The sequence below is a fragment of the Ruditapes philippinarum genome, unplaced genomic scaffold, assembly GCF_026571515.1.
Source record: "Ruditapes philippinarum isolate M1 unplaced genomic scaffold, ASM2657151v2 ctg4917_1_1_1_1, whole genome shotgun sequence".
Taxonomy (NCBI): Eukaryota; Metazoa; Mollusca; class Bivalvia; order Venerida; family Veneridae; genus Ruditapes; species Ruditapes philippinarum.
In genome coordinates this window covers 178,908-205,184 of record NW_026864838.1, presented here as the reverse complement: position 1 = coordinate 205,184, position 26,277 = coordinate 178,908, and the positions used below count along the sequence as shown (strand labels likewise).

Below are 26,277 nucleotides of genomic sequence, written 5' to 3'. Positions count from 1 at the left end.
GTTGATCAATTTTGGTTTAAAAATTAACAGGGTATGGGTTGAATTTGATCATTTTAACCGCTAAATGTTTGTCATATGTATATTGTCAATACACCCGTTAACAATTTATTGTATGCAAATGTATAATAGTTCATATACTGTATATATATAATGTTAAATTCTTTTTAATTTATAGCAAGTTGTGATAGTTTCATCTTAATTCACTTGGTGTTCTTTCTGCAATATAAATACGGAATGAAAGAAAAAAATATTTCATTAGACTATCATTATGTCAAACATTCGTTTTGATGAAGAATCTATTTTGTTCCTATCCATGTCATTGAACTTGAATAATCAGTAACTCCTTTAACAGTGGGCGTTACTATTGTTGTAACTTACTGTACTTCGGATTAAAACAATGAGCCAATTGCTTGCAGTGTTACAAAACTACAATCCAGATCATATCCGCCCCTTCTTAATCATTAAATGAGAACACAGACAACTGCTAGTTTAACAATTCACATACCATTTAAAATGGATTCAGTTTTTATATAGCTCTACGACTTTGTCAGAATAAATTGAAAATGGTGAGTTACATCATCATTTATGTATATAAAAACTGTTGCTTAATTATAAATACGATAAGTGTTCGATGTTGTAGTTTTTATTATTTTGAAACGAATATAAAATTGTCGGTAAATTATATTCCATTGTCTTTAGGAAAATACAATATTTTACTAGATACATTTTTCTATACTACTTTTGTTTTTATTTGTTACAGCTTCCTTTCACTGCGGACATGATCCTCTCCAAATTCTTTGTTTGCTTATTGATAATAAGTGTCTCCGTAAGCGAAAACAGCATAAACAAGGTAAGAATAATATAAATTGTTTCTTTCCTTTTTTTCTTTCCGCTATCAAATCATTTTTTTATGTCACAGAATTAAGTTGATAAAATTGACGAAATAAATTATTTATGTTCTGTGTTATATAAAAAAATGTAATAAAACCCTAAAAAGGCTTTATTGGTGTGAACTAAGTAAAACGTACAGGGATATTGTACAGTCAGTAAAAAATTGTCTCGTGCTATTTGGGCATACTTATTTTGAAAATGATTAGTTTTTAAATAGATAAAGAAGAGTGCAACATCAAATTTAAAGTTTAATACTCTTTATCATGCTATTCTGTCATTGCAAAGACACACACACGTACGCACGCATCGCACCGCATACACATAAAATGAGAGAAATAAACGAATTGAATAAGTTAATAAATTATAGCTTTACGAGTGCAGATGGGTTATGGTCTTGTCATTGCTAACGTTCGAAAAGAAAAATCTAAAACTCAAGAGTGGTTAATTGTATTTATTACCTATACTGTTGGGTACATATCATGTTTAAGTATTATGAAATAAATCCGGAACAGTAATACATTCTTCATGTTTAAATGAATACATATACATGTATATTCCAAAACAAGGTCATCATTTTCATTAAATGCAATCTTAAAAGTCTGTAACATAACGATTGATTAGAAATTTATAACGAAATTAATAAAACTAAATTTAAATTTTAAATCTAAGTTAAGCGAGGTGCAATAAAAAAAAGCCTGTAAATGGTATGCTATCAGTTGTTGTTCGCTTTAAGACCTACCTGTGTCAATACAATGTTCAAACCTTTCCCCATTTCAGAGATTGTTCCATGTATTACAATAAATTACAATACTTTATCACATAGGATACAATAGAGGGTATATCCGCCGATGGTTGCTATCTCGATCCGTTAATGAAACCGGCAGACTGCAAAGACCATACTGATAAAACAATTAAAGTTGAGTCAGCGTTTGAGGTACTTCATAATACAACATGTACCCTGGACCATGGAAACGACAATATGATCAATGTAGTTTGTCTGGACGGAGTTCTGATTATTTCATCAGATAAGGGTATTGTGATATTTGATACTTTCAGTAAATTGGTTTCATAGTTTGGAGACATTTCTATCGAAAATGTGTCTAAGTTAAGTAAGACAAATACACATTGGGTAAAATTTGTAGCCTGCATTCCAGTTACCACACTGTCGGGAATAAGAATAGAGCATGCTCGCTGATTGGCTACATTTGTCTTGGGTTTACTCATTATAACGACAGAGATAGGGATAATGATAGAAAAATCATATTAAGATGCTCGTACATTGGTTCAGAGAAAGTGTTTTCATTTTTGCCTATGATACAAAAGAGAAAGAACATCAAATCACTTTGCAATCTGATTTATACTCGAGGGCTACGCACTCTTGTACAGATCAGATAGCCTCGTTTTTCGATGCTTTTTCTATTACATACAAGATGTATAAGAACTATAAATGTAGTAAACAATATGTTAAGAATAATAAAAAAAATCAACAAACATAACCTTTCAGTAAGTATCTGTTAGGTATATCTTATGAAAAAATAACTGATGTGTATCCTGATATACGTTTCCAAGAAAACTGCACAAATATAATGAGCTTACACACTTTGATGAGGTATGTCATAAAGTTTACAAATATTGTATTTCATTTCAGGAAAAGATTTGATGAGAATAAAGCGCGACGTTTCTACAAAATCGCCTTTACCTACCCATTCGCTTTTTGATATAGCAAATTCACAGGCGGTCAGCGGTATGGGAGGTTTTACAGCAACTGGAGCCATGATTGGCTCAGCATTCGGACCTATAGGTTTAGCTGTTGGCGCTGGTATAGGTGTAGTTTCAGATATCGTTTGTTCTATTTTCTGTCGTAAGTATTAAATAACGTAAAGATCATTGCATTTGTTGATCTGATAGTAGTGCATGATCCGATTATCACATGCACTTGAAAAAATAAGCGTTTTACCAACGTCTATAATACTTAATTTATTTAATTTGATGTACTTTGTGTTAATCCCATGATAATATGAATTGCTCTTCAAAGCTGTTAAGATTTTATATTTTAATTCATAAACCGTGATGACTGGATTAGTCATACTCCGGAAATTATTGATTGTACGTAATGTACATGTTAAAGCGCGTGTCGATAAAAAATATATGCTTTATGTTAGGGTAAGCAATACTTAATATTATATAAATAAGTCAGAGAATAAGTTCATTTTTAATATTTTCTGTCATTTGTATGAAACAATGTCATTAGACTTTTAATCTGATAAGAGTATGCCCGAAAAAAGAATTAGTCTATATTGGAAGGTCTGCAATACCATTAATAATAATGTTGATAGTATTTAGTATCAGACATAACAACAAACAACGAAATAATTATTGGCAAGTGTGACATACATGATCCGGTATTAAATTCATAATTAATCACTAATCTAACTTTATCAACATTTTTGTAATGAAATATTTCGTAAAAAAGTCATCAAAGTGATACATTTACATAGTTTTTATCAATATTTGAAATTCTTATGGAATATGTTGTTACGAGCCAGGCGTAACGAGAAAGAAAAGCCAGCAACAAACTTGTAACAATAACAAGTTTATTACAGAAAAATATTAAAGAAAAATTGAAAAACAATTTATGCTTACAAATACCTGAAGTCCAAATAAAAATGTAAATCTCAAATGTCTAGTCTGATCCTGGAATGATCCCTTAAAGTTTATGATCAGCACAGTTAAATCCAAGTTAAATTCAAGAACACTTTAGAATTATAAATTCCCACAATAAAATCCACAAGAATAATTAAATTTATTCCAATAAATTACTTAATATCCAAGTTGAATAATACTCCAAGTGTATTGATGACTTAAAAGGTCAAAGAAAATGAAAAATGTCCCCTTATATATATTAGCTAAGATCATTCTAGATCAGTCTTTTATGTTCTTCAGTAATCATAATCTAGTACCTTCAACAATAAAGAATAATCTGGAAATTTCTATCTAAATATAATGCACGAATCATAATCTAGAATTTTCTACAACAGTTAAGAAACTTCTTGTTAAATCTTTTGTTGACATTCATACATGTAGTTTATGTTCTAAAAATAGAACAATGATAATATTGGAAATACCAACTTGTCAGAGATAAACTATATACATGTAATATGTTGCATACATAACAATGTGCTGATTGTAGACCATACCATTTTAAATAATACATAAATGCACTTCGGATATATTTTATTGAATTTCGTGGGAGCAGCTATACATGCTATAGGATACAGTAAACTTTGCTGAAGTGGTCACTACAAAAATTATGTGTATACCTCATTTGAAGTTAATTACAGAACAGAAGAACAAAATTGAACAACACTATTAACACTAGTAACATGTAACTAACACAGGAGTTTACAATGCAAAAAATTAACATACATTTCGTGTCATGGCAACTGAACAAGAACTGTCGCAACATATATCTGGTATTGTTCAAACAACATTTATAGACATAGAAGACAAATATTTAGTGATACTGTATGGCTTTTGTCTATCCCATTTAATATGTTTTATCTTTTTTGCTAAAGTAATATGTTATACAATTTTCACTGTCTTTTTTATCAAAAATAAAGATCACGACGACCCACCTCCACCTAACAAGCCGCCTACAATAAACAAACCAGCTGCATTGACGGTGACTTCTCCTATACTAGCAGAAGAAGGGAAAACAACAGCGAAAGTCACATGGGATCCACCATCGATGACGGACCCGGAAGATGGTGTTATCAAGTAAATTTTTCAAAGGACTTCCGCAAAAACGATTCAAAGTATTTTCGTAAATTAGGACAAAAAGTCAAAATTATTCAAACCAGACAGTAACTTAAGTCATAGCAGTAATTCATTAAATTAAGCAATTTGTTCTTCTGTGACAGAATGGCAATTTAAGTTCAATTATTGTTCTTTTTTCGTAACACAAGCATGAATTGCTCATCCGTGAATTACTGTCTTAATTTCAACTGTGGAATGTCCGTTTAGCCTATCAAAATTTGGCACTGCTTGATAAATGTAAGAAACTTAACAAAATAATTCATGAAGCACAAATCGAAAGTAGATAAAACCGCCCCTATCATTAAAATCTAGATAGTCGCAATATGACGTTAACAGTGTTGGTGCGACACAACACAAAAAGAAAAATAATAGATAAGTGAAACATAAACATATTGTCAAACTTTGTTGATCTGTCCATTGTGTATACATAAAGGCGCGCATTTAAAAATATGATGAAACACATACCTGTCTACTCTTCTGGAATGATTTTATAAAAGTTCAGTCAATTTAAGCGTAAACTAACAATTGTTCATTTTTGCAATGGTAGCAAAATGGTATTGTATTGGCACTGTATTACAGAGGTTGCAGGATAGAGTCTACCAGCCGATACAGTTTTTCTGCTGTACTTATTTTCTCTTTTCCCGTTTCCATATTGATTTTAAATACAAAGACAATTTGGTTATTTGAAATTCAATGTGTACACATCAAACATAGTTTAAATCAATATATATCTAGCTAACCTATCATTGCAACTCTTTATGGCATGCTGTACGCAACTCTTTATGGCATGCTGTACAATCTATTGTAAAGAATTTATTTTGAAAAGGCAAATGCTTACAAAATAAAATCAAACAAAACAATAACTTAATTGATGATATGGTTGAATATTCGTCTGTGGATGATAAAAAATACATGTAAGGAAAACGATGTTGAACAAATTTAACATTTTCAATATTGCCGTTTTGGGCGCTCTTTAGGGATTCAGTTTTTTTCTCTGTTTTCTTTCATTGGACAAAAGACATTACACTCATTGTCCAGTATTGGTTGGTTCCAGTTAACAGATTTTATTATATTTCTTCAAGCTTAATACAATGAAACTGAAAATATTCAGTATAAGACAATGCTAGAGATATTTTTATCATCTGAACTGTGATGGACAATATCGAATACATATCGATTATTGATATACCGGTTTTATGTTCACTGTCTGAATTATCAATATGCAATAGACGTGTTAATAAAAATGAACATAACTCTACTTACAAGTGTTGCAAACATTTTTTCTTGGTTTAATTCGATTTCTTGTAGAAAATCGTAAATATCCAAGCATATTTTTTGAGCATTTGTCCAACGAGGCTAGCTCTATTTATCAAAAATTTTACACATACTTTAAACATAGTGGCAACTAAATGACAAAGATGTATCTTATCATTATTTTTCAGTGTTGTTGCGTCTCCATCAAACTTTCAAAACGGCGGAGACTATTCAGAAGGAACGTACGTTGTGTATTTTGTTGGAACTGATAGCGGTGGTCTTTCTGCAACTGCATATCTTTCTTTCCAAGTCAAATGTAAGATTCTTAACATGACATTAGTAAATTAGATAAAAATGTAAAGACGAACTGTTTAAATATCTGCACAATATAAGCAATTAATTTATAAATGATTTATTTATGTTTTTATAAAAGTTCTGAACAATTAAAATACAATTTACGGAATTCGCTGAATCGTGTTTAGATTGTAGTGTAGTGTTGAAGCATTAAAAAAACGCTTATAAATTGGTAGTCAGGTATGTTGCACTTTTCACTGTTCCCTAGAACAGACTCGTGTCTGAATTTTGTTTTCCTATTTTATCGTTCTCAAAAGATCTAGCACTCAATTAATTTGACTGCATTTGTTAGTGTGATGCAATAAAAATGCATCATATATGAGGGCTACAAACATACTCCTGGTCACGCTCCTTACAAAAGATACGATAACTACTACTTTTGGCGTAATTTAAAGTTTATCTGTAATAAATGTGTCTTCTTTGATAGTGGACAGGTGTGGATTCCCGAGATGGCCAGAAAATGGCTATATTGACTGTGATGGCAGTGATATAATCTATGGGACAAAATGTAAAATAAGATGTAAATCCGGCTATACCTTAGATGAAGGAGACAATCCTTCCCTTAAGTGTGTCAAAAACGGTGCATGGATGCCACCAAACTCCCCAAACTGCAAACGTAAGTAATTAAAAAGTTAAACCCATAATATAGAGGATATATGTTGTTTACAAGTGAGTAAGATGTGTGTATTTCATCGAGTGAGCCACGAGTGAGAATACGGTTTTTAAAGTTCACGAGATGAAATAGAATTACATCTTACACAACAAACAAACAAATTTTCTTTTTATTTTATGCTTAAAAACAAACAAGATTATATGAAATTTCCTTAATATTAACATTTATATTAAAATCTGTTTTTCCCACTGGTAGCCTCATTTAGTCGAATTTCTCGTAAAATACAAGAAGTCTTGGGCTGAAAATAAGTTCGCCAATCAACGTTAAATGATGATGATATTACTCATTTTATTCAAATAATATGAATGATCGCTTGTTTAAATAATAAAAAACAAACAATTCTAGTAGGAGAGAAAGTCAAACCATCCATAATTAATTCTGTAATTATGTTTGCTTCAGAGGTATATCATTTGCATTTGTTAGTCAAACATCTTTTTAGAAGAACGAAAACTTATTTGATGATTGTTATAGACAATAAACAAGTGTTGACAGATGTGTAAACATTCTAAAAGCGGCTAGGAAATTTGAAAATATGGAATTTTTGAAAGGCTGCCTTACGAACGCTGGGTTGTTTACTTATTCTTTGGGCTGATGGCTGTTATTGCTTTTCAAGTTATTAGGCAGTTATTGCGCGAAGGATACTTAAATATGCCCAAATGTCACCAAGAGCAGTTTTGCATGTGGAAGGAATTGTATTTTTCAGACTGTAAAAACGAAGCAAAAAATTTAGAGACGATATTTGGTGATTGGTAATATGAATGACTTGAAGTAAGTTTCCTTTTTATATGCCCGAAAGGGCATATTATGTTATACCCCCTGGCGTCCGTCTGTCTGTCTGTCTGTCCGTCAGTCCGTATGTACGTACGTCCGTCCGTCTGTCCGTTAGCAATTTGGTTTCCGGAGCATAACTTAAGTTCCATTTGGCCCACAATGTTCAAACTTCATATGATGATTGTCCATATTGGGTAGAAGACCCCTATTGATTTTGGGGTCAAAAGTCAAGGTCACTATTACCTTAAAACTGAAAACAGTGTCCGGAGCATAACTTAAGTTCCATTCGACCCACAATGTTCAAACTTCATAGGATGATTGTCCATATTGGGTAGAAGACCCCTATTGATTTTGGGGTCAAAAGGTCAAAGGTCAAGGTCACTATTACCTTGATACTGAAAACAGTTTCCGGAGCATAACTTAAGTTCCATTTGACCCACAATGTTCAAACTTCATAGGATGATTGTCCATATTGGGAAGAAGACCCCTATTGATCTTGGGGGCACAAGGTCAAAGGTCAAGGTCACTATTACCTTGATACTGAAAACAGTTTCAGGAGCATAATTTAAGTTCCAATTGGCCCACAATGTTCAAACTTCATAGGATGATTGTCCATATTTGGTAGAAGACCCTTTATTGATTTTGGGGTAAAAAGATCAAAGGTCAAGGTCACTATTACCTTTAAACTGAAAACAGTTTCCGGAGCATAACTTAAGTTCCATTCCACCCACAATGTTCAAACTTCATAGGATGATTGTCCATATTGGGTAGAAGACCCCTATTGATTTTGGGATCACAAGGTCAAAGGTCAAGGTCACTATATCCTTAAAACTGAAAACAGTTTCCGGAGCATAACTTAAGTTCTATTTGGCCCACAATATTCAAAATAATAGGATGATTGTTCATATTGGGCAAAAGACCCCTATTGATTTTGGGGTCACTAGAAGAAAGGTCAAGGTCACAATTACCTTAAAACCAAAAACAGTTTCCGGAGCATAACGTAAGTTCCATTTGACCCACTATATTCAAACTTCATAGGATGATTGTCCATATTGGGTAGAAGACCCCTATTGATTTTGGGGTCACAAGGTCAAAGGTCAAAGTCACTTTTACCTTAATACTGAAAACAGTTTCTAGAGCATAATTAAAGTTCCAATTGGCCCACAATATTCAAACTTCTTAGGATGATTGTCCATATAAGGTAGAAGACCCCTATTGATTTTGGGGTCACAAGGTCAGAGGTTAAGGTCATTATTAATAACTTAAGTATTAATCAACCTACAACTGTAAAATTTTATAGGATGAACAGCTAATTCCCATGTCTTACAAATGCTTCATCCTTACTAAAAAAAACACTTTCGGGCATATAATGCTCCGCCTAGCGGTGCTCTTGTTTTTTATTACTTATGAAATTTCAGATATTTATCAATTTCAGCTTTGCTTTTCTCTAAACAGCCCTGACAATGTCAGAATTGTCAACAATAATAACAATGAGGTTCCACATGGGGAAAATCTTAAAAAAGTAGTCTCATCATTGAAAAGTGTGAAATTATCAAACATAATTTTCGCAGATAAATCATTAATCCACTGAAAAGCATAAAACAAATTGTTCTAATATATGATTGAATTCTTTTAAGATATTAATTGGAATAAACAGTACTCAATGGTAAGAACATAATTAAAATAATTAAAATTTCTTAGAATTGACAATTTGTTAATGATCATATCAATTATAAAACTTTGCAGCAGGAGATGATGTTTGAGTAAAATAATTCCTTTTCCGTTTCTTTTCTTAAAAATTTTTGATAATTACTTTCTGTTGTTAATACGTCATTATTTTTTATGTATATATTTTATTTGTATTTTTGGTCGGATTTTTACTACTCAGTATAGGTCATTCGGCGACTTGGCAGCTAACAGGTGGAGGAAGACATCAGATGCCACTCCGTGCATTATTTCAGGTTCGCACGAACGGGCACATGAGTAGGACCAACGGCGTTCCGTAAAAGAGCTGGATATATTCTTCAAAACAAAAAATCCTTTTTGAGATTCGAACTCATAGCGGTTAGTGACAAAGTGATTAACGGTCAATGACCTTAACCATTGGCCACGGACGCCCCTTGTAGCAGTTTAGGATATAGCTTGTTTTGTTGTATTACGTTAATTATTCATTTACTATTTACAGCACGCTCGTGTGCCAAGGTGCCAACAATATTACACGGTGAGGTACAATGTCTAAACGGTGAATATGTGTATGGTAATTTATGTGAGATTGTGTGCGACGACGGTTACCAAGTGCATGGGATGCACATTGTAGGTTGTGACACAAATGGGACTTGGGGAACAATGCCAGTTTGTAAAGGTATTTTATGTATAACTATAGCGTAACACTTGCATTATTTTTGACAAGAACTGTAATGAAATCTGGCCATTTTCATTTTGAATAATTATTTTTATCCCCAGACATACGCTATTGATTCGCCTTGCCGTCTTCTGAACGAACAATTAACCTATTTTTGCAAGCGAATGTATTTTAAGTTCTACCTGTGATAATACAAATACCATAATCCTGGCATGTTTCTGAGCCGTCACATTCATATTTCGTCAGTTAAATCCTTTTTCAGCACTGTGAAACTATGCATGGTAAACTTATTCAAACTGGTTAAATATATCATACGTTAAATATGCTTCCCTGCTTCATTTATTCATTATAAACATTATGATGTAAGCAAATCACACAGCCGCAGAACCCTATCTCAAATAGTCTCCAAATGTACATATCTACATAAGGTTTACTATATTTTATGAATTGAACGTTGTTCAACTGCAAAAAATATATATTTATTTACACACTTTCTTATTAATACAAAAGGCATGATCTTGACCAGTGGCATCCTATTTTAGCTATCTCCCTTTATGCATTTTGAAAATGACCGAATGGTATAACACGTTATACTTGTTTTCGAGTTCAAACATCATTGATGGTTCCGTAACACTCAATGCTAAGTACACGTGTGTTCAAGGAACAATCATTCATAAAAAGCGTACGGGAATGGAATTGCTTAAAGAACGCGACATGTCTTTCACGGGTTGGTGGTGAAAGGTTTTTCTTGCACAGATATAAACAGTAGATAATCCTGTCTGATATGCAAGAGTGTAGCGTCCTACACAGTCAAACTAAAATAAAGTCTGTATAAGATAAAACTGGTATGTTTTACCGATTCATATATGTAATGTTATGTTATCAATCATGCAAATGCTTCTTACTGTACATATTTTTTTACAGATATAACCTTCGCATAACCTTTGCAAATAGCATAAGCAGGTGCCAAATTATCACAGTAATCCCTTTGGATACATCTATAGAACAGGCCTAATATACCCCAGAAATGCTGTTAATTTTATGAAACAAAAAGTTTTTTTTCATTTCTTGATGTCATATGAGAGTTTCCAAAAAGTGTTCATTGGTCAATTACCTATAACATTGCTTGCTTATGTTGCATTTTGGCAATTAGAACAGTTTATGTTTTTTTTATTATCTTTATTATTATTATTGAAGGGAAGTCAAAACACTACCGTCTTTACAAATTGTTACTTTAATGACATATATTTTCGCATTAAGCGCTACTTTTTTCAGGTGATAAGCATCTAATATGCTTTAAAAAAATTATTGTGACGTTATGAAACTCATTTTTGCACTTTCTAACGAATAATTTCAAATCGTTTTTGAGCCATAATGTTCTTTTAACTATGATCCATTTAAATTTGTATTTATAGGTGAATCTTTACTATACTTAACTACTCAGAAGAATCCCTGCAAAATACAGGACTTAGCATCCTTTCATATTGCTGTGTCATTAGTCCCGTTCATAGCTTGGCATGTTAACTGTATTTTATTTGGGTTTTGGAACGAATTATGTAGATATATTTCCTGCCATGATTTTATATCACGCGAGTCGTTAGATAAATATTTATATTTGACATTTAAAAAGTACTTACATATCTAAATTTACGCTGCGCAACATCGTCACAGCGCATCCTGTTGACAACATGGGGTACCCAATGTGGAAATTTAATGTGTATATTACCTGTCTGGATTGGTTACATCAATTTCTTTCGGCGGATCCGTATCCCATCAAAAAGGGAAAGGTAATAAAATTGTTCGTAATGTGAATTTAATGAATGAGAAATAGTGTGTAAGCCCCAGATTCAAAATGACCAATAACAGGAGACAATATGGATCATGTAATCCCTATCAATTGATGAAAGGTTAAACTTAAAGCAGGAGCGAACGCTTTGATGTTTTCTCATATTTTAGCAGGTGCTTAGTGAAAAATACAAAATTACAGTTGGGAATTAAACTAAGTCTTATTGATTCTTTTATATATTCTGAAGTACACTTTTGTAAGCAATGAATTATGCAAGGATGACTGGGTTTTACTATTAAATGGTACTCATACCATACAGTAGGTTAACAATGTGTCGTTTGCAAGATCCATAAATGTATAATCTATGTGTTTTGTTTTTATCCATTTATCTCCCCTTCTTTAATAACTTGAATATTTTTCAACATTATCAAATTACAATGGAATGTCAATTTACATTTTCTTTCTGACAAGAATAAAATGCCATGACTTAAAGGTTTCATAACTGTGTCAACTTCATTTCTTGACAAACCTTCCTTGCTTAAATGACTGTGAATGGGAAACCTTTTAGACTTTGTAATGACAAAATGGACAAAGATTGTGTCAATGTACACAATGAAACAATGCATTTAACATATGCGTTTACATAGACATTGTCAGTTGCACCGTGCTTTTGGAAGATTGTTCACTAACAAGACTCAGGGCTTAATTGGAGTTATCTTTTCACCAAACACAAGTTCTTGTTTATGGTGCACGTATTTTTAACCTTTTTTGTTTTGTACACTTTAGATGTTCTTCCGCCAAGGTTCCTGACAGGCGAATGTCCCGATGACATGCAGGTTTATATTGACTCAACTAATAACACTGCAAAGGTTACCTGGGACGAACCACAAGGTGAAGATAACTCTAAGGAGCCTGTAACGATCACGGAAATTCACGGCCACAAGCCAGGAGAACGGTTGACGGCTGGTTCCCATACGATTAAATATACAATAAAAGATAAACAACAAAACAGGGGAGACAGTTGTGTGTTTAATGTTCAAGTTTTGAGTAAGTTATAACACAAACTACATTAACATATTATCAAATTCATCCTCTGCTGATATAGATTCGTTTCCTTTTGGCTTTGGAACTCAAAATACTTTTTAACTTTTCACTTTTTTAACATTTTTATGAAAGAATAAAAACAGATGGTAAAATCTTGACATATGTTCCATAAAACTGAATCATATCCATAAAATTGTTGAACATGTTTTAACAGTTATATAGAACAGAGTTTCAGAAAACATAACAATAGTTTTTATTTTATATTCGTTCAAAGCTTAAGGGTTTTATTGTTGTTGTTGTTGTTGTTACTTTTAGCATTAAGCTGTTCTCCTCCTAACCTCCGCGTGACAGGCGGGGATCATCTGAAATATGATTGTCCAAGTTACAACATTGGTGCCGAATGTACAATGGCATGCATGTCGGGATATCCGATGGGAGGAGTCACTAAAATCCAATGCTCAGCTGACAACAAAAGTAACCCTCCGAACTTAGACTGGAAATGGCAAGATGGCGGACTAGCGCCATTTTGTAAAGGTAAACATACGTTATCCATTCGCAACATTCCCTTCTTTCCACCATGTTTCGGTAGAATACCTCTAAGATATTTTCAGCTATGTTGCAATATATCTACGCGTTACTTGCCATTAAATGTGGAACCATTTTCTTGGGTTATTAAACCGTGAAAGTATTTGACTTAAATAATTATTTTTAGGAATCGCTAATTTTATTGATCATTCAACACAGAGTAAAAACAAACTCAATGTCTTCATATCTATGCTAATATTTTATATCCCTCTTAAAAGTTTATTACGAAATATAAGTCATCTTTCTCATGATGCTTAGAATATTCACGTGACATAGTACTGAATCACTTTAAATCAAATTCTCTAATTTTATCCATTTTGACCTCATATCTGCATTTTTTATCATTTTTTACATATTCTTATAATCACGCCTATAGGTTAAAACAGAAATGCAGATATCAAGTCATTTAAAACCATTAATGATTTTGACAAATGTTATAACTACACTTTATTTAAAAGTTCATTTCGAACACTATACCGTTTTCATATCATGCTTAAATTACAAATCTTTGTAATTTTTCAGAAACGAACTGTTCTAGAGATGCACTAAATGAACCTGTTAATGGCGCCTTGGCATGCGGCAAGTGGACTCATGGTCAAATGTGTCAGATGCAATGTGGCGCCGGATATGATATTCCGAATATTGGGGATGGTATGTTTGTGTGTGGTCGGTCTGACGGTAAATGGAGGCCCTCTGGTAAAGTGCCGGACTGTGATAGTAAGTAATAATGTAAAAGAAACATTTATATGCATGTATAATAAAAACTTCACGATGTCTGTAATATAGTGAGTCTCAATCAACCTAATTTAGCTAAAGAAAAATTTAATTAAAGTTCTTAACAAAACAATAAATTATGAATGATCTAGAAATCTGATCAATTCATTACAGTGTGACTTGTTAATATTTGTATTTTAGCCAAGCTTGATGTGCACAACATGAATCTTCCTAACGAATTTTACTACTTTACTGGAAAGTGCAATAGTTCAACCCAGAATTTGAATCAAATTAAGGAAAACTTTGTGCAAGCCCTAAACAGTTCTAAGTATCGGGAAGAATGCGTTGGTATCCCAGCATGCCAATCGAAGTTTGTGGACGTGACCTGTGGTCCAGTGTCATCCCGTCGTAAACGTGATTCCAATTCCCATGTGTACCGGCGGTCAGTATCGAAACTTGCCTACACATTGCGATTTGAATTCATTTTACCGTACAAACCGGTGACAGGAAAATCTGCTGATGACATAATTGCAGAAAACGAAGACCGGTTATACAAAATGTCAGATGTTATACAAAAAGAAGTTGATTCCGGACATTTTGACCTTCACGTTGGTGACCTCCATGTAGGGAATGATTCATATGGACCTGGAGTTCCTTCAATGGTGTGTCCCTCTGGCACTATTCCAAGAAAGGAATCTGCATCCTGTGGTAAAATTTCATTGTCGTTTTTTTTGAAGCATTTGAAAACTGTGAAATACTTTTTACATAAATTTTGAATTAAAACTATTAATTGCACCGCATTTTAAAACTACTTTTCTGTTAATTTTGTGTTCAACTGACTTCATTTTCTTTAACCTTATTAACTTCATGAACTTCATTAAAAGATTTTTTTTCTGTCTCTTTAAGTTGGTTGTCCAAAAGGCAGTTTTGCTAAGAAGAATGGTAGATGTGAAAAGTGCCCTATAGGAACATACCAAAACTTGACGAACTCTTTGAAATGTGAAGCATGCCCATCAAACACAAATACAACAGAAGTTGGTGCCGAGAACATCTCCCAGTGTCTGAGTAGGTGTATATTATATTCACACTCTGGTTTAGATGACATAGTCCCGTGTAAAAAAATATTCAGAATCAGGATCAACATAAGGATCAAAATTAAATTTCTATACTACATATTACCAAATTGTAAATACACGTACAATAAAAATTTGAAATAGTTCAAAATACAAACATAACTTATGAATGACAATGTAGTTATTAGCAAATTGCAAACATGTATTTTTGCCTTTGATCAGGGTCTTCCTAATAGAAAGACCCTGCTTTGATGTTATGAAAATCATCTGATATAAGATTTCTAGGTTTTTACTATTCACATTCTTTAATACATATTTTGTTTGAGGATTTTTTTAAAACAAATATTTAAAATGTGACGCATAGGGACACACACACTATACACAAACGCACGAACATTAAATTACTTAGCATTTAAAAGGTATAACAAAAAAAATCGATCTTACTCTACCTTTGCAGTTCTTAAACATTTATTTTTAATTCCAGGATACTGCGACGCCGGCGAATACTCACCAAACACTCTTGCTCCTTGCACAAAATGCTCTTGCAATTCATTCCAATCAAATCCAAAGTCTGTTAACTGCACCAAATGTGCTAGTAATATGAGAAGTTCGTCAGATGGAGCCACATCTGCAACACAATGTCAAGGTTAGAATTTATAATAGCTATTTTTAGAACACGAATGAATATCTGAGTAAAGGATATTAGCGTATATTGATGCTGGTTCTGATAATGACGTATTTTTCTCAGCGTCTTAATATATTTGATATGAGTAAATAATTTAAAGTTATATTTGTTCCCCAACATTTTGTTATGATATAAATAGTAATACTGATGATAAAGGTATCAATAATGATGATGATGATGACGATGTTGATGATGACGATGATTACAATGTTCACGTATAAACATTTTGTTTTGCAGAATATGATTTACAGTTGAGTAAAGACAAAACCAAACTTGAAAACAAGTTAACATACGACGTACTGACCATGTTTATGTGGGTTTATGTCACCAATAACAAGACAAATTCTGCTGTTGAATTTGAAAATTCTGGCAGTAGACAGAGCTTTGTTTTTAGATTTACACCAACAGTTTCCTTGGGGCAATCTCAGTGAGTGATAAGTTTACATTAAACGCTATTACACGAGAGCACAGTAAAGTTTTTTTCGAAGGTCTAGCAAATGATATGTATCTGCAAAGTTCCGTCAATCTATAAGACTGGACAAATAGATATACACTGTACATTGTGAATTGTATGAAAATGTCAATGTCAAACTATAAGAATATCGAAAAATAGCCACCCAATGGTAGTGTTGTTTAATTTTCTTCGAACAAAGTCGATATATTTTCTGAAGCAGTTAAGTATTATGAATGACACCATGAACATTTTTTAAAAATCTTCACCCATTGCAGCAAAATATATGTTTATTTTTTAGATTTATAATTAAAACATTTTTAAATTTGTAATGTTGCATTACTATTTGATTTCTTCCAGTGATGTTGTCAGTATTGGTCAGACATTACCGACATCAACTTGGACAAGCGTTGCTTTTAGTGTTGACAAGCCATCAAGTGAGGTCAAAGTGTACATTAATGGGAAGCTCTCCTATACAAACACTTCCTTCGCTGTTCCGAAGTCTCACATTCTTGAGAGAAACGATTTGATTGGATTTGATGGTGGTATGTAATATATTCTTATCAGTATCCTCGAGATCCTTACTCTGACCTTTGAGTTGAATAAAAACATAATAAACCATAAATATTAATATGTGCTCTTTTGTTTACAATTGTGTTGTGTTGAAACTATTCTTGCAATGTACTACTCGGATAATTTGAATTAGACAGGTTAGGGTCGTATAGGGATCTATTCATTGAATGCGTTTATTTTGTTACCGTCTTACCTTTATATATTCAATATCGGATGCTGATTGACAATGTATCAAAAAGTTTTGCACTATGGTTATTTTTTTTATCTTTCTTTTCAAAAGTCATATGAAAAAGTAATATCTTACAAATTGAAAACAGAAAAATGGTTGACAGATCAAAACAGTTTATCCAAAATATATTTGATTGTTCGAAATAATAAATTGCTTAAACAAATAATGTTTTTAGATATCAAGATTTCCGCATTTAGTGTCATTCCAAGGAAAGCAACACCTTCTGATGTCTCAACTTGGTCTGCTTCATGCACACCGTCCATATCTGGAACAATATATGCAATGGACGATCTGGTGGAGGCAGAAAATATTAAAGTCGTTATCCCATCAGTTTGCGATGGTTCGTTCTGTTAACACATTGCTCTACTATATATAGAGACTGCTTCTTTAGCCTATTCAATGCATCATGTCCATTGGTGACAATACGTGAGAAATTCAATATAACAGACCATAAATTAATTGAATTTTCTTCTCAATATAATCTAATTTTATTTCATTTACCTGTTAATTTAAAATGTTTCAAAATCCGAAACTTCGGCGTATATTTGTAATTACTGAAATATGTATGGAAAAGAGAGACATAAAGAATCTAAAAAAGAATGCTCAATACGACAAAATTGAAAATGTTGCAGGCTCGGTTTGATCGAGCCTGATCATGAAGTCAAACTTTCTCTGTTTTTGACAAGAATCATATGTTATGATTGTGGATGATAATTAGGAAGAAATTATTGACAATGTACAAGGATTGTCCTTAATTACAGCATTTGTTAAGATTTAAAGAATTGTGAAAGTTGTTTGATATTTCAGCTATCAATGAATGCACGAGCTCTCCATGCGGCAGTCATAAATGTATCAATAAACGTGGCGGTTATGAATGCCTATGCTCTGGTGGATTTAGTGGCAAACAGTGTCAACTTGCTCCGGATTATTGCAAGAATAATAACTGTAAGAATGGGGCAACGTGTATCAATGGAACAGGAAATTACACGTGTAAATGTCTCTATGGTTACCGAGGTGATATGTGCGAAATTAAAGCAGGTAATAATATATGTTTGAAAATGCAAAGAGTCCCATAATTAATAAGCGTAGTGGCTTAAAATAAGGAAACACCTTTGAAAAGCTCGCATCAGAACAAGTCTTTGAAGTATGTAGACATTCATCTTAGTTTTATGATAAGAGTACAACTGGTAGACTGTTAATACAAATTCTATATGTACATTAATAACAAGTCAGGTGACTATCTGACAGCAAACAGTTTAGACATATTTCATTATTATTCCAATGTACATAAGAAATGTTATATCATTAATAAAATGACTGTATGTTAGGTGTACTTTCCACTTACACCTATGTAGATACTTTGTAATAATTTTGATGTATGTACATGTAAACAGTTCTGGCAGTGTAGATTTTATTTTATTAAGTTGATGGCGAATGGTCTGCTTGGACAAACTGGACAAGCTGCTCAAAGTTATGCGGTGGTGGTATAGCAACAAGAACAAGAAGGTGTGATAGTCCTTCCCCAGATCCCGAGGGTAAACAATGTCAGGGAAATAGTAGCGAGGATACAGCATGCAACAAAGAAAAGTGTCCAGGTCGGTTTGACAATATACACAAATTCGTACACTTATATTTCTCAACAAAATACATACGAATATTTTGTCTGATAGATACCGTTGCCAAATGTGTTTTTTTACTTTTCATTCGTATATGTATTGTATTATTGTTATTGTTTAACAGAGCAATGAAATTGTATATAAAAGACATCAAAAGCTATAAATTCAAGAAATGACTAGACAAGTGTCATTAATTATACTGATTATTGAAATAGTTTAAACGGACAATGGGATTTATATTTATTAATTGACAGAATGCACGAGACAATGGGATTTAATTTTATTAATTGACAGAATGCACGAGACAATGGGATTTATATTTATTAATTCGCAGAATGCACGAGATTACGAAGGACATACGGGTTGATAATTACTTGCAACAAAACAGCGGAACTTCAACGCTGTTCTATTAACTGCAGAGCAGGGTTATATTTCACAAATGCGCCATTACCATATTATGAGTGCGGCCTTGCAACTGGCTATAAATGGAATCATCAAAATGAGAAAAATCCTTCAGGAAGACTGCCATCATGCACGGGTAAATTTAAAGCAAATTACAATTATAATTAAATGACATGCTCTTATAGAGCAGTTTTAACTGCAGTCCATTTAGAACTATGAACTTTTGTAAACGGAACATTCAAGATTGTGGCCCTGCTAGACTTCCAGTGTATCTAATTTTAAAAGTCTTGTAGTACAGATATTATTTCAGTAGGTTATTTTGGAGAACATGTATTTAATTTCAAATCATTCAGAACACTATTCCTTTAACTAGTGGTCATGAATATATTACTATCAAACTTTGTGATTGTCTTGATTAAAAACAAGTTACAGCATTTAATGATTTACCCATACTTCATGAACACCTACAGAGCTTGAGCCACCAGTAGAGATGGGTGTGAATTTTGAAGGCAAATACGACTCTGTCCCATGCACAGAGAGTAATAAGAAAACAGTTAAAGACTCTTTAGAAATTAAATTGTCAACTCTTGACTGTAAGAAGGCAGGCACGTGTGAAACTTCGATACAAGAACCGGTGTGTACCAGCTCGAAGAAGAAAAGATCTACTGGAAGCTCAATGACGGTGACTGTTGGATTACATGCAGCAGTCAATAGTAAAGGAAGCACTTTCAATATTGCAGGACTGTTGCAAAATAACACGGGTTTGTAAATAATGTCATCGTCACTCATTGTGAATTCGTTTAATATATAGTCTAGGATATGAAAATTTCAGTTATATGATAGATTGCAGTATCACTTATTCAGTATCACTCTATTGCACTAATTTGTCTTCGTCGTACTCTACGCAAACTCAGTTGGCATATTATAATCGCTTTTTTGTTAAATATAAAAATATGTGTATTACTTTGTATCTTAAATGCATTAATTGTATCATATAAAACATATCATTTCTCGTAGGAAAAGCCATAATCAATTAATTACGATAATTACTATCATATAATTTCCTTTCAAGAAACCTCAATTTCAACAGTGACTAGAGGTTAAACGTTATTTAGAAATCATTGTATATAAAAGTATAAACACCAATTATCCACAACTCTTCCTATCCAATTACGTTATGTATTCCATCAAGTTTCTTTTATTTGGCCGGGGAATATCTGTATTGTATGCAATCAACCTTAGTTAATCTGTTTTTGAAAGAAACCCGTATTGTTTATGGGCTTCCAGTAGGAATTTTAATGAATTTCATGAAAAAAAACTAATATTTCTTAACATTAGCGCCATCAAAAGAGTTGGCGGACTTTGTTAAACAGACACTCGAACTGGAAAAGTCAGCACAAACATTGATGAACAATTCCGTCGACTACTTCCAAGTGACTGTTGATGGAACGAAACATTCCCTTGCGACAGGTTCCTCTCCGCTCTCATACAAACCAGACATCCGTTGTCCTAGTGGAACTATACGCATCGAAGTATTTTGTGGTGAGTGGAGAATTCCTATAACCGATTGTTTTATTCAAATAAGACAACATTACTGTAAGGCAAAATATTGACATTCTTTCATACCATACAAGCATAAATTTTACTCTACAAGAATATAACTTTATCTTAAATAAGCTACTTTTAAAAGCAGAGTAACCAAATGTCTGTATGTTATTAATTGTATCATTATTCAAGAAGTACATTATTATTCTGCTTTGAGAACAAAAATGAAGCAATTATCAAACTTTTGTTTTGCACCGATTAATTTATTTTTGAAAATATAATTCAATTCCATCAATTATGGACAATTAATGTGTTAATAAATTTGAAGCTGTTTGTCCGGCGGGATCATATTCTGATGGTCGGATTGTTACAATGTGTCCTCGTGGTCAATACCAAGATGCTAAAGGACAGTCAGCTTGTAAACCGTGTCCATCCGGTAAAACAACGGCAGGAATAGGTTCCATCCTCATTTCAGAATGTTCAGGTACGTAATCATATAGACAACATTAATGTAAGAAATGCGATTCTCGAAGATTATATTCCGTGTTACATATTTTGTTATCCATCATGAACAGACTTATGACCTCCATTTTTCTTTGTTTTCATTTGTCTCTCGAGGAAACATTATAAGGAAATTATAATTAATATATTCATGTCATTACAAGCTCAAACTCAGATCTCTGATACTAAATATTTGATTGATCAAAAACTGGCACAGAATGTACTCTCACCAATAGAAAAGAGGGGATTTGAACTGGAGCTCTCATTAACTTATGATAATGTTGAGGTTAGATTCTTAAGTCACGTATGTATGAATAAATGGTAAAGTTACATAAGGTTTGTTAACCAGAACGTAGCAATAAATCCACTTGATTCTGTTATGACTTAGCTATAGCCTTAAGGTATGAAGTGATATATTTTCACACATGTTATTTTGTACTTTTAGTTGATGATAAAACTAACATTGGACAGTCGGCCAATCAGGGTAAGTTCGAAAAGTTGGTATATGTATTTAATCAGTTGTTACGCTGAGGTCCATAAACACTGTCGTATTAATCTTCCTTAGTTCTTCTTAAAACACACTCTTTCTATTTAATCTTAATCAAACTGCAAATTTTAAAATACTTTTAGAAACGTTTTCCGGACTATGGAAATAGAATATATTTCTATATTAATATCTAGGCTACGTGTATTTTAATGTCACATTACTTCCCCTTACTCGAATAGAAAGAAAATAAATTGGGGCATTAGATTGCTAAGTGAAAAACAACATTTAAAAGTAAATGGAGAAACATTTATGTCACTTTTAAAGTGTATAATTTAGGAATGAACTTTTTACATACATGTTTATTGATATAATTAATAATGCTTGTATAAAGTGTATAAATTCTATAGGCGGTGCAAGCAAGACTGTTCAGATAGTAGTGGGTGTATCTGTGTCTATGGCTTTGCTAATCCTAGCTGCAGTCGGTGTTCTGTTGGCATGTAAACATCTAAATAAAAAGTAAGTTTTTTTTCTACAAATGTCTTACAAACTATACTTACATATTTAAAATAAATAAAGTTTAAATAAAAAACAATAGCGTATCATTGAAAAAGATGTGTAAATTTTTCGTTCCAACGTTTTGTTTACTTTCTAAATGAGACAATAGAAGGTACAAATTCCATCAAGTTCATGTAACTTTAAAACGGATTTAAAAATACTTCTAAAAATACTTCTAAAACAATAAAAATATATCATTTGGATATTCTTATAAAAACATTTTTGAAAACAAATGTTGGTAGGGTTCTGAGTGATTTAGTATGAACATAAATATGATAAGTGATAATATAAATATTTTACTAGAACAATTTATTATCTAATACATGTATTTTCATATGTTATATCAGATCGTGCATCTCCCTCTCATCAATAACATTCATATATATAATTTATACAAGGTGTGTTGCGACGTATCATACTCAATATTACCAACATAATAATTTATGATATATCAGACCTACCATTATGGACCAATGTACTTTAAATTTTGAATGTTTATTTTGTAGAAAAAACACTGTTAACGACAGCAGCGTAGATTTACACACACCAGGGTATTTCCACATGCCTAGCAATCCTATGTACGAGAAACAGACGCTGTAGACTACGGGTATTTCCACATGCCCAGCAAACCTATGTACGAGAAACAGCCACTGTAGAGTACTACCAGATACCGACGTTAAATTAGACTGTGATATTTACATTTTTTAACATACAGTGATATTTTCATTTGTTTGCGATTGTTTTTAAGTAATGCTTTGTTTCGATTTGTTATTATCATCTTGCTATATATTCATATTGAACAAAAATATAAATTTTATGGTACATTTGCAATGGGCTCAAGTTTCGACTATTTTCCTGTCAATTTATCCGTCCGTATAATTTTGTTTTAGGTCTATTATTGCTATGTCAAGTAATATTAGTAATCATACTTTAAAAAAATCTAAATATAAATGGAATGAATCATTGAATAGAATCTATGAAATCATAAAAATATATTGTGTACCCTAGTCTGCTGTCTAACGTTTTTTGTGACGCCAGTTTCTGCAATTTTCATCTTTGACGTTGTTTATATAACACAGCTACGAAACATTTCATAATATTCATTTCTATTTAATAGTATCGTATAATGTTAACAATTATTTGTAACTTGGAAACATGTGTTTTCATAGCGTAGAAACTCGTAAACAACATCTTTTTAAGTTTTTAGTTTTATTCTATAGCAATTTAAAATAAGCAAGAGTATTGTTGTTGTTTTTTTTGTTGTTGTTTTTTGTCCATTTTTAAATATTTCCCACGCATCGAACTTGATTTGTAAGAATATGGAAGTTGTAAAAAGAAATATCTGGAAGGTATCAACTTCTTTGATTTTTTAATTATTTATTGTAGTTTTGTTTTATCTTAATAAATGTATTCAAATTATCGCCTTTCTTTATTCCTTATACATTTTTACAAGGATGATATTTTCTCGTACACCGATCTTTAGATATAACACTAATTAAGGAGAAAAAATCTATTTTAAATAAGTATCTTAAAGGTTAAGAGTCATTGGTATTCTTTGAGACATATGGAAACAATTCGACGTGATATTTATGTAATAGAATAACAAAATAACACTGCAATGCATGATGAGGAAGATTTCGCATAGGATCAACTTTTTGTGTGTTTCCTTCTTTTTGGCTGTAAGCATGTCCTTATTTGAAGGTGTTTTTTTTATTCCATTTTATCAATATAGGGTTAACAAAAGGTGACCCTTATTTTCAAGGTTATCTTTATGCAACGGTGAAGTTTAATACAGGTTTAACCGTTACTAGACGGTTGATTAAGAATCAAATGATAACAAAACGCTTTATTTGCAACGGTTGCATTTGCAGTTATGGCCTAAAGATAATATATAAGTTGTGACCACAAGGTAATAAGTTAAATGAATAATTAAATAAATTTGTGTTCATGAAGAGATGTTGTTTTTTTCTTCCATTTATTATAAAATACAGAAGGGAAAAATAGTACTGTTGTCGGCAGGATTTGAACCTGCGCGTGAAGATCCCAATGGAATTTCTGGTCCATCGCCTTAACCACTCGGCCACGACAACTCGCTTGTGATAAGCTTAGCTATCGATATGACCAAAAATCATGTTTAAATCGACATTAAAACTTAATAAACTAAGCTTGAAAACAGAATTTATCTCCTCAGTTTTTACATGTAGATATGTGCCATGATATGCTGCACTTTACTGCTTTGAAATAAAAGGGGATGTAATAAGCTTTGAAATATAGCCTAGGTATGTTGGCTGTAATCTGTCATATAAATCTAAAATCAAATGTGAATGCCTTTACAGATTGCAGCAATATTCAAGAAATGTGATTTTCAAGACATTTTCTGTGTCAATGGCATAACTATACATCATAAGTTGTGAAACTTGGCCTTCCGAGTTCACTTTTTACCCTTACATATACAGTTGAAGTTTTTAGTTTAATATTATTTCCAGTTTCATGGATATATGTTTTGATTTCAGAAATATTCTAGAAAATGTACGTTTCAGAGTATCATTTAGTAAAAGGGAGCCACAACTCAATACAAATATGATTTATTAAATATGACATTATTTAGTGTTGTAATATTTTTGGCCCGTCGGGATCATTGATTCAGGCACTTTAGGTGTTGGGAATTGAGTACCGATTAAGCCGGTGCTACGGGGCGTGAGGAATATTGCATTTTATCATTATCCATCACTTACAGACTCGGTCAAACCGACTTGGCAATTTTCATGTTATTTTGTTGTAATTAATGCTTTGGAGAGATCACCCCTTTTTCAGAATTTTATAATGAGCACGTTTGTCCAGTAACGCAGGAATATATGCAAATAACGCAAAAGTAACGCCATATCTGTGCAATGCTATGGCTAAAATAAGTAACACTGTAAGTAAACGGTGTAAACCAGATTAAAAGAAATGAATAAGCGCCTACGGCTGGTATAACATACTTTAATCAGCGTTACAATTTTTTTCCAAGAATATGTTAACTTTTTAATGCAGCAAACCTCCAGATTCATGTTAATTTTCATAAAAGTTTTAGAAATGTATTTAAAAGTAAAATATTGTGAGGTGAACAAATAAAGTGATTTACATTTTACAATCGGCACTTAAAATCCACGAACATTACCAAAAATTGGTCAACATATGCAAAAGCAGTCGTTACTGCGTTAGTAACGCAGTAGAAATATGGTGATGAAAAACTGCAAAATCAGTGTTAACCCCACATAGCATGTAAACTATAACTTGGATCTTGAATAATTTTACCTTTCATAAAAGTTTAGTGCATTTTTCTCAATGATTTCTTGAAATATTTTGGCTCATATGTAGACGTGCAGCTTTAAGATCATTCGTGAAAATGACGACCTGGTGACTGCATTGAAGGCGACTATTGTGTCTAAGCATTAACGCATATAAAACTATATTTTCTTCTTTTTAGGCATACCTTAGACATTTGCCAAACTATTAGTAACTATGATTCTACGCATCATTCACAAATTCTGTGTTACCTCGTAATAAATTTGCTAATTTAAGTGTATAATATGAGCCGACTTGTTTGACAAATGCCTCAGAAACACCAAAAAAAAAAACATAATGTAATATACGTTATTGCATTTAATGATATCAACGAATCACAAAAGTCCCATCCAATACGCTTATATAATTGCACAATCCCTGTGTTAATTTTGCACATTTCAGCGTTCCTGGACATACACGTGTCTTCTGGAATATATTTTCAAATTTATATATGTATTGATTTCAAAGATACTGAACAAAAACAATTACGACGGGACGGAAAAACAAGTTTGTGACTCTTATATAGCCTCACCAAATCAATTTTTGGTAGAAGTATAATAATTAAGGTTACAATGTTAGAGGG

The 26,277-nt window shown here is 32.4% G+C and overlaps 1 protein-coding gene and 1 non-coding gene across 2 annotated transcripts; one reads left to right on the top strand and one right to left on the bottom strand.

The window, feature by feature from the left end:
* The first annotated feature begins 481 nt into the window (after window positions 1-481).
* Window positions 482-23,786, top strand: LOC132726982 (uncharacterized). Its single transcript, XM_060712395.1, has 26 exons — window positions 482-566; window positions 761-850; window positions 1,715-1,922; window positions 2,540-2,752; window positions 4,512-4,668; window positions 6,150-6,277; window positions 6,743-6,931; window positions 9,945-10,121; window positions 12,694-12,954; window positions 13,267-13,485; window positions 14,059-14,253; window positions 14,452-14,958; window positions 15,157-15,315; window positions 15,808-15,969; window positions 16,246-16,435; window positions 16,820-17,004; window positions 17,437-17,601; window positions 18,069-18,299; window positions 18,686-18,856; window positions 19,212-19,415; window positions 19,750-20,040; window positions 20,618-20,821; window positions 21,153-21,308; window positions 21,771-21,809; window positions 22,220-22,328; window positions 22,874-23,786. Exons 1-26 carry the CDS (start codon window positions 564-566, stop codon window positions 22,965-22,967), a joined length of 4,707 nt encoding a protein of 1,568 aa, XP_060568378.1. The 5' UTR covers window positions 482-563; the 3' UTR covers window positions 22,968-23,786.
* Window positions 23,787-24,374: 588 nt separating this feature from the next.
* Window positions 24,375-24,457, bottom strand: Trnas-aga (transfer RNA serine (anticodon AGA)). The gene has a single exon. It is a non-coding gene; the product is annotated as a tRNA-Ser (tRNA).
* Window positions 24,458-26,277: the final 1,820 nt, after the last annotated feature.

Bases quoted from the DNA above. Each gene is read 5' to 3' on its own strand.
- LOC132726982 (XM_060712395.1), top strand. The intron at 6,278-6,742 runs GTAAGATTCTTA...CTTCTTTGATAG, and splicing joins TCTTTCTTTCCAAGTCAAAT to TGGACAGGTGTGGATTCCCG. The intron at 15,316-15,807 runs GTAGGTGTATAT...TTTTAATTCCAG, and splicing joins GAACATCTCCCAGTGTCTGA to GATACTGCGACGCCGGCGAA.